We start from the raw sequence: 18,270 nt of genomic DNA on the forward strand, positions 1-18,270 counted from the left end.
TGATGCAAAATGTCTTGTCTATATATTCATAATATTTTACGGTTAAGCAATCTTCCAAAAAGAGGTCGATTTTTTTTAAAAGTTTGCAATTGGAAACTTCAAATTTTACAATGGCTAGAATTACTCTGCTGCTGTTCAAATTTTTCCCCTTCATCAAAAAAGTAAGTACAGCTGAGGAATAAGTAAATGATTTGCTTCAAAAATAGATAAAATGCAAAGTATCACCTACAAATCTATCAAACGAAACGTAGTAGAAAATAAAAAATATTCATCGAATAACGCTACGATGGGCCTAAGAAAATACAAGGATATTATGTACAATTTACAATGTTCATTTACACTTTACATTAAGTACAGAAGATAACATATATGGCAAGACTTGATCTAATTTTATTTATTGTAAGTTATAAAAGTAGGTACAATTTTATGTATATTAAAATACCTATTTACAGTTTATGGTAAAAAGAGAAAAAATAAGATCATCATATCAAATTTACACAATTTATACAAAAATAACAGACAAGTTTGGTTCACCAGTTTAATTGACCATTTTGATCGCTTTAGTGTCCGTCGAGCTAAGTCCAAACGATCTGCCAAAAAGAGAACTCATGTTTCAAGTCTAGGACCACGTTGGTAACCTTTTTAAGTTATTATTCCTCCGATTCAAAAACCATTCTATTAGCTTCTTTTAATTTAAATTGGAATTAATTTCCTATGAGGATGAAAGAGAAAATTTCATGGTGAAAGGGATATATGATCTCACATTATTTGTGAAAAGAGGACTCGGAAACTTCAGCAAATAATTCGTTTAGTAGTGATTGATTCAAACCTTGTTTATTAACCAACAATTACTCCAATGAAGACTTTGTAAATTTCTTCTTTTATGTTTTCAGAAGTTCCTCACCATCAAAATTAATGTTCAATGCTTTCTTTTCCCCCTCTTCCTTTTTTTCTTTGAAAAGCTTCCTCCTGTACATTGTTAATTAACAAAAAAATTTTCGACCATCCAGTTCCTAGTCAAACAGCGGCACTCTTGAAATGGAAGAGTGAATTACATCGATGAAAAGAACCCCCAAAACCATTACTGTGAATTGCATTTACATCAGGGTACATCGAGTCTTACTGAAATGTTGCCATTTTTTCTAGCCTGCATTAAAGTCTCCAAAAATGAGGGTATCCCTCACTCGCAGAGAAATCGTGATATAGGAAGGGAAGGAAGTGATAATATTGATCGTTTCCATTTAGCAAAGAGATTGTCAAGACTTTTATATACTCGGCAACTAAGTTTGAAGTACTTTTTCAAGGATATCAGATCGAAATTCATCACCGTAGTTTTTTTATAAGAATGGAATTTTCGAAAATAAGCCGTTTTAATTGCAGCAAAGGTGAGCGAAGGAATTCAGTTGTGATTCAAATTTTGAGGAAGTTAATCAAGAATGGTGTTTGGTGATCGAAGCTGAACAAAATTGATCACAGTTTGATACTCAGTGAGAATGATAAAAAAATAAAAATTTTCTCAGCCCCGATCAACCTACAAATTCCTTTAATAGTCGCTGAATCAACGGCACTTCTTCAAGGGCTATGCCTATTAGGGAGTCGCTCATTTTTGCTTCATGTTGCATTACTTTATTATTTAATTGCTTCAAAAAGTGGTGAAACAAATTTGTCGCCATGGATAAAACCTTTGGGCATGAGACTGTACAGAAAGTTTGTTCATTGACTGTAATGATGAGGAAATGATCAAGATAATTTGTTTCGATCCTCAAACCATGACTGCATTTTTGTGAGGCTTTAAATCTTGTAATTTTAATCAAGGTAGAATCCGATTTCGAAATCACGCAATAATTGTTCCAGGCTCATATTACCATCCCGACCCTTCAACTGTGTTTTCCAGTGTTGACTGAAGTTGTGGGAGGGATTTAAGCCATTCAAGATCAGGTTTTTTTTACTTTGAACAAGAACAGATACCAAAGTCTAGTAAATAGACGCCCGAGTTTCAAGCCAAGCAAAATAGAATAGACTGGATGAAATTTTGAATCTACAAGTAGAACTCAAAACCTCTCATTGGTGGTCAATTACCGTCAATTAACAATTAAGTCTGTTCCCAATCAATTATTCCAACATAAGAACAAGGCTACTATCGTAAAAAAAAACCATACTTTTGTGTACAGACAAGATCGAGCATGTTACTCAAAAGGGTCGATACTTGAAGGAAGCTAGAACACCATGCTTGACCCATACCTAACTCTTGATGGAAGAAGCCAAACAAATAAGACTAATTTTCATTTGTGTCATGTCCAAGAGCGATTTTAAAAAACCGAGACACGGAAGTGGAGGGAAGAAGGATTCACAATATAGGATTACAAAATGAGAGAAAGAGCCGCATCAGCTCTTAATTCTTGCTTAATAGCAATGTGATTCAAGGAATATGAAAATCTGCCTACCTTTGTGTGTGTGCTTCACGAATGAGGAAGAAGGATTTGAAAAATTAAAATAAAAGAGAAACTCAGTTCTTCTTCAATCCATTGGCCATTCATTTCGATCTACTCACAAGTCGATCGGCAAGCCGCGATCAACATTTCAGTGGCTGACGGGACACTTATGCCGTGCTAGACGCCTTCAATTATGATACAACTATTTCGACTCTGAAGTAGATCAAATTGCATAGCTGACAATTTGAAGGGGATTTCATTTTCTCTTGTTTCAATCTTTCAGACGCCTCTGCGATGCATGGTAACGTATCCATACGTTTCTGAAATGAAGTAAGAGGACGATTTTTTCTCAAGATCAGTAGGTATCAGAAATTTTAAAATTATTCTAAATTTTTGTAGTATGGAATTTTTCGACGGACTCTTGTGATTGCGAGATTTTTGCGATCAAAGCTATACCCAGTGACGTAAACTGTGAAAATGGCCGCGGAAGTTAACACTCAACAGAGACATGGAGAGACCCCTCACCAACCTCCTAGTTAAAGGAAACTTTGACTTTCGGTGATTCAACGTATCTCCTTATGGACAATAGCTGTAAGACAGAAACCGTCATCATCATTGTGTTGGCTGTTGATTTGCCTACTAGATGGATAGCTAAGGATGACAATCTATGTGCCGAACAAGTTTAGGTTCCAAAAATCAGCCTGATCGCAGAACGGAATGCTTAACGCGCTGCTTAATATCCTCTTCGTAAGCAGGTTGACTGTCAAATGTTGGAATCCCGAAAGTAAAAGCTTCCACCATTCTGCCGTATTACCGAAGAGAGTCTACGCTCTTTTCAAAATTGAGTTTTCTTCAAAATTTGTCGAATTTTTATCACCCGAGGATTTTTTATGAGTTTTCTGGTTGCCAAATCTTCAGATTACTTAAGATTGTCAAATGACAATCTCAAGGAGATCTGAAGATTCCCCTCATAGGGAGTCCCTTTATAGGGAGAGTTGAGACAACGCGGCTCATGGATGTCACAAACGGGAATAAAGATTATACAAATTGAACGTTTATCGTAATCTTTGATCAACTCATTCCCGGATTCCTGTCTCTGTCCCCTCTCTCATTCCGTTTGTTCTTTGCCGCACCCCTAATTCCCGGTCCATTCCGGTTTAGGTATAATCTTTGCAATACGTGAAAATGTAATCTTTATTCCCGTTTGTGACACAGCGAAGGCCTAAAATACGGGAACCAATATGAGTGGATTCGTATCATCTTTACTTTCAGTGTAAAGGGACTCAAGTCAAAACTTGTGTCACGATTTTGTCACTAGGCAGGACTCCCATTCCTCGGAACTAGTACCGAATTCAGGAACTTTTGAGATTTTCCTGGCTTTTTCCCGGAACTTTTGAAGTTCCCGAAATGTTCCGGATCTCTTGCATTTTCCGGAATTTTCTCGGAACTTTGAAAACATCTATAAAGAATCCCGGAACTTTTGACGGTCATGGAGTGGGAGAAATTGGTACAAAAAAGTTTCGAATCCCGGAACTTTTGACGGATCTGTTGCATTTCCCGGAACTTTCTCGGAACTTTTGTGAAAATCTATAAAGAATCCCGGAATTTTTGACGGTTATGGAGCGGGAGATTTTGGAACAAAAAAGTTCTGAATCCCGAAACTTTTGACGGATCTAGAATGGGAGCTTTTTTACCCGATAATCGTCTTCTGGCTCCCGAACTATCAATGGAGGGTCTCTCCTGGTCTCGGGACTCGTGCGGATCTAGGATTCGCGGACGAGGTCAAAGGGAGGTGGAACACTGTTAGGGGGGGTGTGCGAGGGTGTGGCGTCATTGCTGGGCGGAGGACGAGGCGGAGACCTGGATGGTGTCGGACTTGTGGAAGGAGGGGCGGTTGCCCTGGCCGATGCGGTCCTGGAGCTCCGGGATGGAGGCGAAGTTGTTCTCGGAGCGGGGCTTGGGGAGGCTCGCCGTGAGGATGTGGAGGCTCTTGCCGAGCTCGGTCAGGAGGCTCCGGGCCCCGATGCCGATCGGCTCGATGGAGGTGTTGGCGTGGTCCGCCTGCTCCGAGAGGGCGTTCACCACCGCGTTGATCGTCTTGCTCTCCGACTCGCTCTCGTCACCCTCTTCTTCTTCTTCCTTGTGGTGCGACAAGAGGTTCGGGTCCTTCCCGATCTTGTTCAACCTGCCGACACACCCAAACCCACACGTAAGTAACACCAAAAGCATCCTGGCCATCTCCAAAATTCTTTCAAATTAAGGTGAATCCAGACTTGGAACTTCGCGATTTGGCCACCACGTCGCGCTGCTCGGAATTGCCGTATATATTTGCCAAAATGATAAAAACCGTAATACTTATTCAAGATTGGAGATCCAGGGGATGTGGCAACATACTTGAGGAACACTCAGTAAAAAAATCTTCTCAAAATTCCCAAAAATAAAGTCTTAACTACGGCGGAAAGTAATTCCCATTGCGGCAATGGGAGAGAGAGAGACAGAACATGAGGGATTCGGTTGCGCGCTCGGCCGCAGCGGCTGAGCTGAAAGTTTCAGCCGTGCTTTCTCTGCGCTTGTAATTCTAATTGCCAATATTTTTGGCTCAAGGTGAAATTCTCAGTGGTGACTGGTGGCGCTATCTCTTATCTTGAATTATCCCTAATCGAACCCTGGATTCACCTTTTAAGAGCCCCTGCCAGCGGGCTGATTCTTGAAATTGGCCATAGAGTACATAAAGTTGTACATAGAGTGGGAGAGCTGGCGCCTTGTTCTGGTCGACGAGTTTCGAGCGCGGTGTGCGCCGAGCTACGGTCAATTTTTCAATACATTTTCGATCCAAAGTGGCGATGTAGAATACGTAGTGATGCCGCAATCACACGCTGAATTTAGCAGCTGAATGTGGAAGTCAACAGTCATCGCCCAACGGCTGAAATTTAGCAAATTCGAGTTATTTTCATCCAGACGTGTGTCAAATCTACTCGAATAGTTCAGGCAAATTCAACATTAGTCCGATGGTTGCTGAATTTTGCGCGTCACGCGCAAAATTCAGGCATCGGGCCGATGATTGCCACATTCAAGCCACATTCAGCTCCCACATTCAGCGTGTGATTGCGGCATGATTCCTATCCTCTTTAGGCGAATTTTATTTAAAGTTCCGAACCTCTTTGGGAAGTTGTGCCCCGGTTTGTCTCATCAATCACCAACACAAGTGGACACGGTTGTTATCAGATTCGACCAATCAGGTCCGTTGATTTTCTATACGTCGAACCTTTTTTAGGACCACCTCGCGAGGTGGTACCAAAATCACGCACCAACGTTGCGATTTGTTAGTTCCGAACTCAAATAGAATGGCAGCTCGGAGGTTCGGGCACAAAAGTAGTACCGAACCTCTAGATAAAATTCGATTTTTCGTTACATCAGATGGCCGGGCCCCAATGTATCGAAAGTAATCGATTATGTATCGAAAAAGTAACCCGACGTGACACAGAAGTCTCGGAATTCGGGACCTGAAAAATGCTTAAAAGTGGCGCCAGCTCTCCCATTTACTTTACGACTCTATTGACTCTATCTCTAAATTGGTATAAGGCGATATACAAAGAAGACAAAAAGGATAAGGAGGGATCACTACTGGCGGAAGCGAGTGGTTGCAATGGACAAAGGAGGTAGGTAATAGACTGACTAACGGCAATTCACGATGGACCCTTCAGTTAGTCCATTATTTTCTCCCTTCGTCTAGAAGAACCACCGATTAAAACCAATAGGATCGCTCCACACTCCTTATGCCTTTTTCGTCAACAGCTTTGCCTATCATCATTTTCATTAATCAGCCTGATACGAACTCATAATTGAAATTGATAGACAAAGCGATGTAGACGAAGGTAAAACAAAGCGATCCTATCCAAGTAGCATTTTTAAGGGGAAAATCACGTTATATTACGATTCTATCGGCGATAAAATCGTTAGGATCATTAACATCTGAGCGCCTGTCCTCGATCTTATCGCGACAAAATCGGTATTTTATCGCCTTAACTTATCGCGGTATCATTGAGATAAAAATCGCGATGTATAGTGATTTCATGTCGGTTTTATCGACAAATATTGATCGCGAGTTTATCGAACCGAAAATCGATATGTAGGTATAGTGATTTAATCGCGATACATCTCAATTTTTAATTCAATATTATCGTGGTAAATTAACACCGATATATTCACGATAACCAGAACCAGCCGATGAAATTGCGGTATTTATCACAATCACTGCTACTTGGATATTGGTGGAAACGGGTATGGTTGTTACAGGCTCCGAGGGAAAATAATGGACTAACTGGAAGGTCTCTTGTGGGTTTCCGTTAAATTGCAACCACTCCTTTCCACCAACAGGATCGCTCAATTGTCCCTTTCTCTTCTTTGTTTATCGCTGAGGAGATTCAATGTCGCTATTAGGTAGAGGTAATAATTATTATTATTAAATTTTTAAGGGCACTTACCTTTTCCATGGCGCATCTCAGTATCATTTTCACTAGAATGATGGTCATCGAAAATTCTAAGATCATGCATTGAAATTAAAGGTTCTGAATATTTAAAATGGGAGAAAACGCATCAAATTCAACTAATTACCAGCCCCGTTTCCTACAATGATTCTTAAGAAAAAATATCATGCCAGATGCAAAATTCCAGCGTTTGAGCGAGAGCGCACATATTTGGAGTACCAAACTCTACTGCAAAGAAAAACGCCGAATGGGACCCCCGGTAAAAATTGGCAGTAGAATCTGTGTTCCAAAATACCATAGACCTACAGCCGGCTGTAAGATTTCCAATAGCCTCTATCGCCGGCAACGCAATTTCTTATAGCCTTTTATAGCCGATGGCGATTAAGCAACAGCCTGGCGATATAGTGTATGCTAAAAGTTACTGATTATACGTACGCTAGAACTTAGTGAGTTTTTGGACTACCGCTTTCTTTTTGAGCCGTAGTATCTTGATTTATTTTGAGAGGAAAGCTCCGTACTTTTGAAGGATTCCTGCCATTACTAATATATTAGAGCGCCTTCAGTTTCGTATGATACTGTTCAATACCTCTGGTGTGAAATAGTTGCTTCAAGCGCCGTGGCAGGCGGGCAGCCAGCGCGAAACACGCATTGGCGCCTACAAACCTAACAGGGATACTTCACGCGTTGCGCAATGCGTGAAGTATCCCTGTTAGATTTGTAGGCGCCAGTGCGTCGCCGCTCCGCTTTGTGTTAGGCTCTAATATTTAATCTGGCGGAGTCAGCGTTATTCAACTCATGATTTTGAAATGTTTGCACATCCTGTATGCATTATTCTCATTTTCATTTAATGAAAAAAAATATGTATTAAAGGAAAATATAATGTGTGTTTTGTAAATATTAAGGTGATTCCGTACAAACTTAAGGATTTCCAAAGCACATTAATTTCTACACAATTTCTTATAGCCTTTTATAGCCGATGGCGAAAAAGCAACAGCCAGGCGATAAAGTGTAAAGCCCGGCGATAGGAACTATAGCCAGGCTGTATATTCGTGTAGCCCGGCCGTATGATTTTTCCCACTTTCTACAGCCAGCTATGTGATTTTCTATCGTCTTCTTCAGTCGGCTATAAGAACTCCTATGGTATTTTGAAACGCAGCTCCTACCGCCAATTTTTACCTGGGATCGGACGAATTTAGTACCCTTAGAAATGACCCTTGGATCCGCCAGACCGCGCAATCGGCCGAAAACGAGAGTTTGTTGAACTTTCAAAAACGAGTGTTTTTTACTGTTCCTCGGCTCATCGGCGGATCCGGCAAATTGGCAACATTGTCTTTTCTCCATTTAAACACATGAGAATGTATCGATTCTTGGAGGGGCCGAGTGCTCCCACAAGAATCGATTATTTAGCATAGGTTTAAATGGAGGAAATCCGGTGTTGCCAAATTGCTGGACCCGCCTCTGCTCGGCTTAGGAAGCCGCGGAGAACATCGGGATCGCACGTAATTGATTTTGCGCCACAAACTACGTAGGGTTCGGCACTAATCTCGAAATCTTTTTTCCTGACCAAAATCGAGAAAAATCGACAGGGGTTAGGTACACGGACCAAATTTCTGGGGTCAAAACCGAGAGTTCTTCGATTGGATGGAACCCAAGCTTGCCTCGTTGGAAATGACCCGGCACAAAGGTCTTGAAGCAAAAAAAATAAAAAATAAAAAATAAAATAAATGCGACAAAAATGTACCCGTAAACGGTTTGCAGTGGGTGAATCTAGGTTACGTGTAGACTTAATATCGCGAATAATCCAAATCTTGGGTGGTCCAATTTTCGAGGTATCGCAATTTGATATCTTCATAGTAAATGCAAGTTTTCTACCGATTTTCATCCGGTTTTTTTAATTATTTGTGCATTGAATCGGTGTCGATCGGTTCACGTCGATCGATTCCCGGTATTATTTTTCGTTCGATTCATGTTGATCGAATACATACCCTCTCGTTGCATGCAGACTTCCTATCATACTCTTTTTTTTTAACTGTACAATTCGCGCTCTGCTGCTTTTGTAGCGATTAATGTGACGAATAGATTGTACGTGCTGATTTCAGTGCATCATATACTTGACTCTCTGAAGTCATTCTATGTGCGAAAGCAATTCGCCTTCAGCTGCGTCCGCGGCAATTGTTGTTACGAATATGTTGTGCGTGCTAGTTTTAACTGTTTACATACTCGGATCTCTGAAGGCGTTTTATGTGCGCAAACAGCGCAATCTGTTGGAGAACAAACGAGATAGAGATTGAGCGATTCATTCAATCTCACTTCTGTCGTTCTCCAATAGGGTGCTCTACTATCGCACATAAAACGCCTTCAAGGAGTCAAGTATGCAATGCGCTGTAATCAGCACGCTCAACATATTCGTAACAACAATTGCTGCGGACGCAGCTGAAGGCAAATTGATTTCGCACACAAAACGCCTTCAAAGAGTCAAGTATGTAATGCTCTGAAATCAGCGCGCGTTTGTGATTGTGGGTTGTCAATTACAGAGCAGATTCCTCTAGTTAGGTTAAGCTACCGCCAAATTTTTTAAGTTTGAAGATTTTCTTTTACTACCTTAATTATATTAATTCTAAATAGTAGGGTATCTAATCCTAGTTACTCCTAGTTAGTACTTACTCGTAGCAACAATCGCTATAGACGCAGCAGAAGGCGAATTGTTCAGTTAAAAAAAAGGGTAGGGTAGGAAGTTTGCATGCAACGAGAGGGTATGTATTCAATCGATATGAATCGACATTAATAGACGTGAGTGATTGCGTGTGACTTTAATCAAGTCCACGCAATAATTCGAGACCCAATCAAACATTTCATTTAGAGGAACCTGGGAGAAATAAATTTAAGAACAGTGTCGCATCCCAGGTAAGTTAGAGTCCCTTTATACTGAGAGTCAAGACAACACCCCTCATTAAGTCACAAATGGGAATAAAGATTACACAAATTGAACGTTTTTCGTAATCTTTGATCGGCCCATTCTCAAATTCCTTTCTCCGTTCCTTCTCTCATTCCGTTTGTTCCTTGCCGAACCCGTAGTTCCCTGGTCCATTCCAGATTATAATCTTTGCAATCGGTGAAAATGTAATCTTTATTCCCGTTTGTGACGCAGTGAAGGCCTAAAATACGGGAACCAATCAGAAATGGATTCACATTGTCTTGACTCTCAGTATTAAGGGACTCCAACGTAAGTCAAGGCGCCGAAACAATTGGTCAACCAGCGTGGGCCGGAAGCACTCCACGGCTTCCTTAGCCGAGAAACGGTGGAAAACACTCGTTTTTGAAAGTTCAACAAACTCACGGTTTTCGCCAATCGCGTGATCCAGCGGACTCGTGGAACGTTCCGGACCAGAAAATTGGACTCCCCGGAACAGTGGTCTTGGAAAAAAATGCAACAAAAATGTACCTAAAAACGGGTCGCAGTCGGTGAATCTTAGGTACGTGTAGACTTAAAATCGCGGAATTTGAAATTTTGGCCGATCCTGTTATAGAGATACCGCACTTTGGAAAAATACCTAAAAAATTATTTGTCCATTGAATCGGTGTCGATCGATTCACGTTTTTATTTTTCGTTCGATTCATGTTGATCGCATAGCCTCTCGTTGCATGCAGAGTTCCTACCATACTCTTTTTTTTTTTAACTGAACATTTACCCTTCAGCTGCGTCTGCTGCAATTGTTGTTTCGAATATGTTGTGCGTGCTGATTTCAGCGCATATACTGACTCTTTGAAGGCATTTTCTGTACGAAAGTAGAGCACCCTGTTCGAGAACAACAAAAGTGAGATTGAATGAATCGCTCAATCTCTACTTCGTTCGTTCTCCAACAGATTGCGCTACTTGCGCCCATAAAACGCCTTCAGAGAGCCGAGTATGTAATGAGCTGAAACCAGCACGCACAACGTATACGCAACAACAATTGCCGCGGACGCAGCTGAAGGCGAATTGCTTCCGCACACAAAACGCCTTCGGAGAGTCAAGTATGTCATGCGCTAACAACATATTCGTAAGTTCAATCGCTGCAGACGCAGCAGAAAGTCAATTGTTCAGTGAAAAAAAAGAGTATGATAGAAAGTCTGCATGCAACGAGAGGGTATGTGTTCGATCGGCATGATTCGAACGAAAAATAAAAACGCAAATAGCTCGACGTGAATCTATCGACACCGATTCATGGACAAATAATTAAAAAAATCGAATATGATTCATGCTATCTGTAGTAGACTAGCAACATTTTCATATTACCTACGTTTAATTTTGACAAACATCCGTGGAAAATGAGAGGAACTAGCGATTCGATTGCCGCAGTGCCTTCACAGCCATCATTTTTCCGCCATTCCGGCGCTTTTGGAATTCTTTTGAGACTTCGGGCTTTTTTAAAAAGGGCTTGTCCGGTGTTTTGGCTCCAAAAATACGCAATAAATGACCTCGTAATATACTCTCGTGGTACTTTCAGGATATCGAATAAAATAACACAAGGTCTAGTGACACATTGTTTTTACAAATTTTTCCGGCATCGGGATTGCACTGGCCCCTCTTCTGTTTCTCGCACCCAGAAAAGTTATTTGTTGGATCTGTAGAAATTGGAATTAATTTTCTGTATGAGGATTCTTGTTGAGTAGACACTAGACAGGAAATTTCAATTTTCTAAACGGTATTTCAGTTTTTTCATGATATCACTGTAAAGAGATTTTCGATTGACTCGACGAGAACTGTCGGCTGGGAATTATCAACTAAAAAGTTTGCGTGAGAGTAGTCCTATTAAGCTAGATGGTTCAAATAAGTTTACAATAGCATGCTCGCACTAAAATAAAAGTTCTAGGTAAGCCTGAGTTCCTCATAGGCTATGCAGACCTGCAGACAACCGTGCCATGTCGACCCAGAGATCGTGCATTATAAATTTGTTCGCTTTTTAGGAGGAACGCATGGCTCCTAAATCCGAAACTAACAGTCGCTAAACCCGGAATGAATGATAAGTCTACAGAGCTTGCAATTATTACGGCTTTGGACTCGATTATTTCATGACTTGATTTTTCCAATAAATCTCAAGTAATCGGAGGTGAGGGGTTTGCTCCGTGAATTATTGGCGATAATTATGGTTTTTGCAAGTTTGCGTACATGACAATATAGAGAATAACTTTATCAGTGTCATATCTGACTAAGAATGAGTTATCAATTTTGGCGAATGACAATCGAATCAAATCTTGTCCCCTTCTTTCTCGAGGAAATGCAAACTTTTACAGAGGAAAAAGTAAAGTTGCTTCAAATTTAAAATAAAGCCAAAAAGTTTAAATATTCAAAAATTTGGAAAAGTAAAAAGCCTTTGAAGCGAAAAAACAAAGCTTACTTTAAGTTAAATAAATCTAATCCAAGCATTCAACTATGAAGGTATCGTTCGGGAGATAAAAAAAATGAACGAAATAAAAAACAGGTTTTAAAAATTAGAATCATGCTGAATTTACTATATTTAATCCAGACAGAGACTTTTATAAAATTAAAAAAGCTAATGTTAAAAATATGCATGGCACCAAATAAAATGAAATCAGTAATAAGGTAACTAAAAGGGGAGAAACTTAAGAATCCGTAAATAATAAATTAAAATAAATAAAACTAAGGTGGGTAGAAGAAATAAAATAATTAGTGAGTGATTCATGGTGTTTAAGAGAAGAATTTAACAATTCAGTAGGAGGAAAATAAATGTATTACAAAATAAGATTGAGACTACGTAAGTTAAGCATCAAAGTGCTAAAATCAGAAAAATCAGGTGTAAATATTCTCGTTTTGGAGAAATTAGTCATGACTAAAAGTAACGTTTCATTCATTGCAACAAGAAAGTAAAGTGCAAAATCTAATGGCAAACATTCTTAATTATAAGATACAAAAAAGTGTCTAAAAATATATCTGCATTCGCAATGAAATTTATATACTTATAAGTTCCTGGGTACCTTTTTTATTGCTTGTGAGAAAAGAGGACGTAAGAAAATAATTGCTAGGTACTATCAAATTCGCTTTCGGAACAAACGAGGTGAAGGAAAGAATTTAAGAAATCCAACGTAGGTTTAGAATTTATGGTCAAACATACCCTGAATAATTCAAGAAGAAACAAGGCACGAAACAATAAATTATGCAAAATAAAGTTTAGAGCCAATATGCCTCGGACTTTCAATAATGTCTAAGACATCCGTATAATACATGCAGTCGTTTTGATTTTTAAAAGGGATCAGTTATCAGGCAAAAATGGCGTATGACTCAAAGGATGATTCATTCATATTAATTAATTGTGAAACTTAAAAAACTACGTATCTCGGCCCTAATTGCACACCGAAAAACAAATTTGTTTTAAACACGTCTTACTTCTATCTGTAGGAGAAGTTTTTAGGAAATAATCAAAAAATGTTCTTAAGGTGATTCGTCAAGCTCAAGTGACGTGGTCGAACTGGCATGCGATATATCGCATCGATTAGGTCAAAAATCTCGGTCGATTTTGAATTTTTAGCGAAAAAAAGGACGATAGCCCCTGCGCATGAGCCTAAAGAATCATTCTAAACCCAAAAATTAACAAAATTCCGAGAAATGAAAGCAGAATAGTGTTTGGAAAAAAACCTCGCATTCGATTCAGCCATCAATTTCTGTATCGAATGCGAGGTTTTTTTCCAAACACTATTCTGCTTTCATTTCTCGGAATTTTGCTGATTTTTGGGATTAGAATGATTCTTTAGGCTCATGCGCAGGGGCTATCGTCCTTTTTTTCGCTAAAAATTCAAAATCGACCGAGATTTTTGACCTAATCGATGCGATATATCGCATGCCAGTTCGACCACGTCACTTGAGCTTGACGAATCACCTTAAGCAATATTAGAGAACAAGTTGAGCATTCTTAGTTCGAACCGCTGCGAATTTCCCGCCACATTTCACTGATAAACTGAAAAATTATTCAGCGAGATTCAGGGCGAATGTCCATGATTTTCGGAAAAATATTCTGTGAAAAATTCAAACAGTAAAGTTTTCCCTCTAAGAATCAAACGGGATTGGACATTTGAGACACCTTTATCTAGACATAAGGTTCCCGAGTTCATCCATCGCATTACCTACTCCTTAAAATTTTCTTTGTGGGAATAAAATTGACAGGAAATAGTTGAACAATACATTCTAATAAAAAATTGGAAGCTTGCATTCGATCCATAAACATTACTGTATGAGTTTTTGTATGTTTACGGGTCACAAAGTGAAAAAAAGCAAAAATACTTCGCAATTAAAACAGCCACTAACGATCACTAAAAATCATGAGAAAATAATATTTTTCCGCTTCAACGATTATCGGATGGAGGTCTCCCCTTTTCTTCTCGGGCCTCAAGAGCGATTTCAAAGTTTGCAGTATCGTGGCGTGCTTTGAGATATATCGATTGATCTACCATTTGAACCTATGGAAAAGGATCGATAAACAGGGTGTTCGCAACGAACACCTCGATAATCGATTCTTTACCATAGTTTCATGTGGAGAAATATCGATAATCGATCATTCACGCCTCGCCACTGAGGCTCGGTGTTTTCGTTGATGGCTCATTCAATTAGCGGTAGATTTACCTTGTTAAATAATGATATATTTAATTGAATGGAATCGTAAATCGAAACAAAACGCTTTCATCAAGAACTAAAAACTAAGTAAAGCTACTTTAACTTAAAATGGACCAAAAGGAGAAAGTATAACAAAGGGAACTAAAAAATATATGAGAAAGGTCTGCAAAACAAGAACAAAGAATAAACTTAAAAAATTACAAAAAATTTAATGACAAATCAAGGAAAATTAAAGGAACGCTAGAAGGCAACGAAGCGTAAGTAGGTACATTTTGTATATGTATACAAGCATTTCAGAGTATATAGTCTAGTTTAGGCAATGAAAATGTCGTTTGCGGATAGTCAAAGAAGTGTTCCTTCCTCCAAACCTGAATTTTGAAAGGTGTGTCCTGACTCTTGAGAGGTTTAGATCCCGCTTTTGAATCTATAGGTCGGCCAAAATGTGTTTAGGAAATATTTTTCATCCAAAACAATTGTGGACATCTTGTACCTTGAAAAATGCTTTATCGCTACAGTAGGAATAGTTCTCCCGCGTGACGTAAACGGCCCCATAATAATAATGACAACCTGCGAAAGACATGTCCCCTGAAGATTCTTTGAAATTTCCGGAGAAGAGTAGGGATAAAATCACGACGATTACCTACCATGACTGCAAAGTAATAACTCTGCACCGTGACAAACCCAAATCAATAATTCTTCGATTAAGGTCAAAATTCAATATTTACTTCCTAACTTTCCTAGGTTCTTGTACTGATTCTAAAGGATAGAAACCAAGCATCGATGTTTACTCGTCAAAATTTTACATGAACAACGATGGCGGACGGTTTAAAAGATTCCAAACTCCGTTTGCAAATTCAAACTTTCCGCCCGCCAAAAATCAAAATCTACTTCAATGCGTCCACCGTTCATTCTATTCAGGGTTGCCACAGAATTTAGAAAATGAATTTCCCTGACATTTCCCTGATTTTCCTGACACATTTTGGTGAAATCCCTGACAATTGAGGATGTGCCGGGTGGTTAGAAGGCATTATTCAAAATAGTTTTTAGGCAAAATGTGTTGTTCGAAACCTCAAACCCATTCCAGTAAGCAAATGAAGGTGATTTAACAAATTTCCCCTGACATTTCCCGGTTTTCCCTGACATTTTCGTCATTTTCGTAAATTTCCTGATATTTCCTGACACATTTTGGCGAAATTCCCTGACAGTTGAAGATGTGCCGGATGGTTAAGAAGGCATAATTGAAAATAGTTTTCAGGCAAAATTTGTTGTTCGAAACCTCAAACCCATTCTAGAAAGCAAATGAAGGTGATTTAACAAATTTTCACTGACATTTTCGTCATTTCCATCATATTCCCTGACATTTCCCGGTTTTCCCTAACATCTTCGTCATTTTCCTGACATTTTCGTCATTTTCGTCTTGTTCCTGACATTTTCGTCATTTTCGTCGTGTGCCTGACATTTTTATCATTTTCCTGACATTATCGTCATTATCGTCATTTTCCTGACATTTCCCGGTTTCCCTGACTTTTCAAAATTCCCCGACATTTTCCGGTTTCCTGGCAACCCTGTCTATTATAGCTGTCATGAGCTGCTCGTAAGAGTTTGTCTTTGCTGACATCTGCGATGCTACGTGCCCTAGACCCTACGACTCGGTGAGGTCTTAGTCTCGTCTAGCCTAGGTCTGAGTCTGTTTGGAGATGGAGGGGTCACCTGGGTCCGGCGGAACTCGGAGCTTGGCGACCCGGTCCTGGGCGGCCTCGGCGTTTCTCTGTAAAAGCTCTAATCGTCTACTGTACCTTTCAGCGGCGACGGACTCCATGGTGCGGCGCATGAGCGGGTACTGGTCGAGGACGGCGTTGAAGTGCTCGACCGAGAGGGAGAAGAGGTTGCAGTAGGTCTCGGCGCGGACGCTGGCCACCCGCCGGGCGTTGGTGAGCAGGCAGATCTCGCCGAAGTAGGAGCCGTCGCTCAGGCTCGTCGCCACCTCCCCGTTGGCCATGACGATGTCCACGATCCCCTCCTGGATGAAGTACATCTTGTTCCCGATCGTCCCCTCTTTAATGATTATATCACCTGGGGCAGTGGACATCCGACATTCGAATTAGTCGTTTTAAGCGGAAAAGACAGAGCGGTCAAAGAAATGGAGATGTTGCATGTGTGAGGCTTTGCGATTTGACTATCGATTCTTAAGTAATAGTTCACGAAAAACACGATGGTGCCACTGGTTTTCTCTGAAATCATCTCCCAAGCTCAACAAAAGCTCTCAAGTTGAGGCCAAAATGGAGGGGATATCCCACCCTACCCTGAGAGTCCACCTCTACATCAAGACAAACTCTCCATGCAAAGATAGGGAGCAAATACATTAGCAGGGTTGCCACTTTATTTGGGGACTCCCAAACTGAAAACACGGCAGCCCTGTCAATGTATTTACTCCCTATCTTTGCATGGAGAGTTTGTTTTGATGTAGAGGTGGACTCTCAGGGTAGGGTGGGATATCCCTCCATTTTGGACTCACTTGAGAGCTTTTTTTGAGCTTAGGAGTGATTTCAGAGAAAACCAGTGGCACCATCGTGTTTCTCAGCGAACTTTTACATAGAGTCATTGGTCAAATCGCAAATCCCTCACACATGCAACATCTCCATTGTTCACGAATGGTCATGCTACACTGGAAAGAAAAATCCGATCATGTGAACCAAAAGTTCAGCGTTCCATATCATCCCAAATATTCGGTTTGCCAAACTAAACTTTCGGTTTTGTAAAATTAAACTTTCTGTTTGTCAAACTAAACTTTCGGTTTTCAAACTAAACTTTCGGTTCGTCAAACTGAACTTTCGGTTCGTCAAACTAATCTTTCGGTTCGTGTAACGGAACGTTCGGCATGTATGACCAAACTTAGTTTGTCAGTTCACTTCACCGCACAAGTTCGGTTACACGAACCGAATTAGTTGGGATGGAATGGAACACCGAGCTTTGGTACGTACGACGAACTTTTTTTTCAGTGTTATAGGATGCCGGAAGAAAAGCTGCCAAAGAGGATGCTGGATCATAAGCGGATCCAGACACCTTGAACGATGGGGGGGGGGGGCGAAAATTCAAAGCTCCACGATCGGCAATTACGGGGATACGGTGATCATCGGCAAGCACGTGATCAGTAAACTCGTTTAAGTGGGAAATCGGTGAAAGCGGGATCAGTCAACTTAACTGCGTCTTTACATATAAATAGAGTCCCTTTATACTGAGAGTCAAGACAATTTGAATCCATTTCTGATTGGTTCCCGTATTTTAGGCCTCCACAGTGTCACAAACGGGAATAAAGATTACATTTTCACCGATTGCAAAGATTATAATCTGGAATGGACGAGGGAATTACGGGTTCGGCAAGGAACAAACGGAATGAGAGGAGGAACGGAGAAAGGCATTTGAGAATGGGCCGATCAAAGATTACGAAAAACGTTCAATTTCTGTAATCTTTATTCCCGTTTGTGACATCCATGAGCCGAATTGTCTTGACTCTCAGTATAAAGGGACTCTACATATAAATTCAAGATTTGCTCTTCGTTTCTATTGCATTATTTGGAAGTATTAGAAAAGCTGTGCTTATAGTTCTTTCCTTTATTTTTTTGATGACGGCAACCGCAAAAAATCAGGGCAGCCGTAAAAGGATAATTAACTGAGTGTAGTAAAGCTATGATTCCTTTATTTTCAACTTAACTAGATAGCTTTGCTCACAGCTGTCTTAAGATGA

General features: G+C 40.2%; 1 protein-coding gene across 2 annotated transcripts in view; it reads right to left on the bottom strand.

The window, feature by feature from the left end:
- Positions 1-492: 492 nt before the first annotated feature.
- Ih (hyperpolarization activated cyclic nucleotide gated potassium channel Ih) overlaps positions 493-18,270 on the bottom strand; it is a 122,348-nt gene continuing 104,570 nt past the window's right edge. For both annotated transcript variants that reach the window (XM_019044713.2, XM_072303702.1), the window contains 2 exons: positions 16,322-16,598; positions 493-4,617 (listed from right to left, as the gene is read on the bottom strand). In XM_019044713.2, coding sequence (XP_018900258.2) covers positions 4,263-4,617; positions 16,322-16,598 — 632 coding nt within the window. In that variant the 3' untranslated portion in view covers positions 493-4,262. The remainder of the gene's footprint in view (positions 4,618-16,321; positions 16,599-18,270) is intronic.

Source organism: Bemisia tabaci, chromosome 8 (genome assembly GCF_918797505.1).
Source record: "Bemisia tabaci chromosome 8, PGI_BMITA_v3".
In the NCBI taxonomy this organism is placed as follows: Eukaryota; Metazoa; Arthropoda; class Insecta; order Hemiptera; family Aleyrodidae; genus Bemisia; species Bemisia tabaci.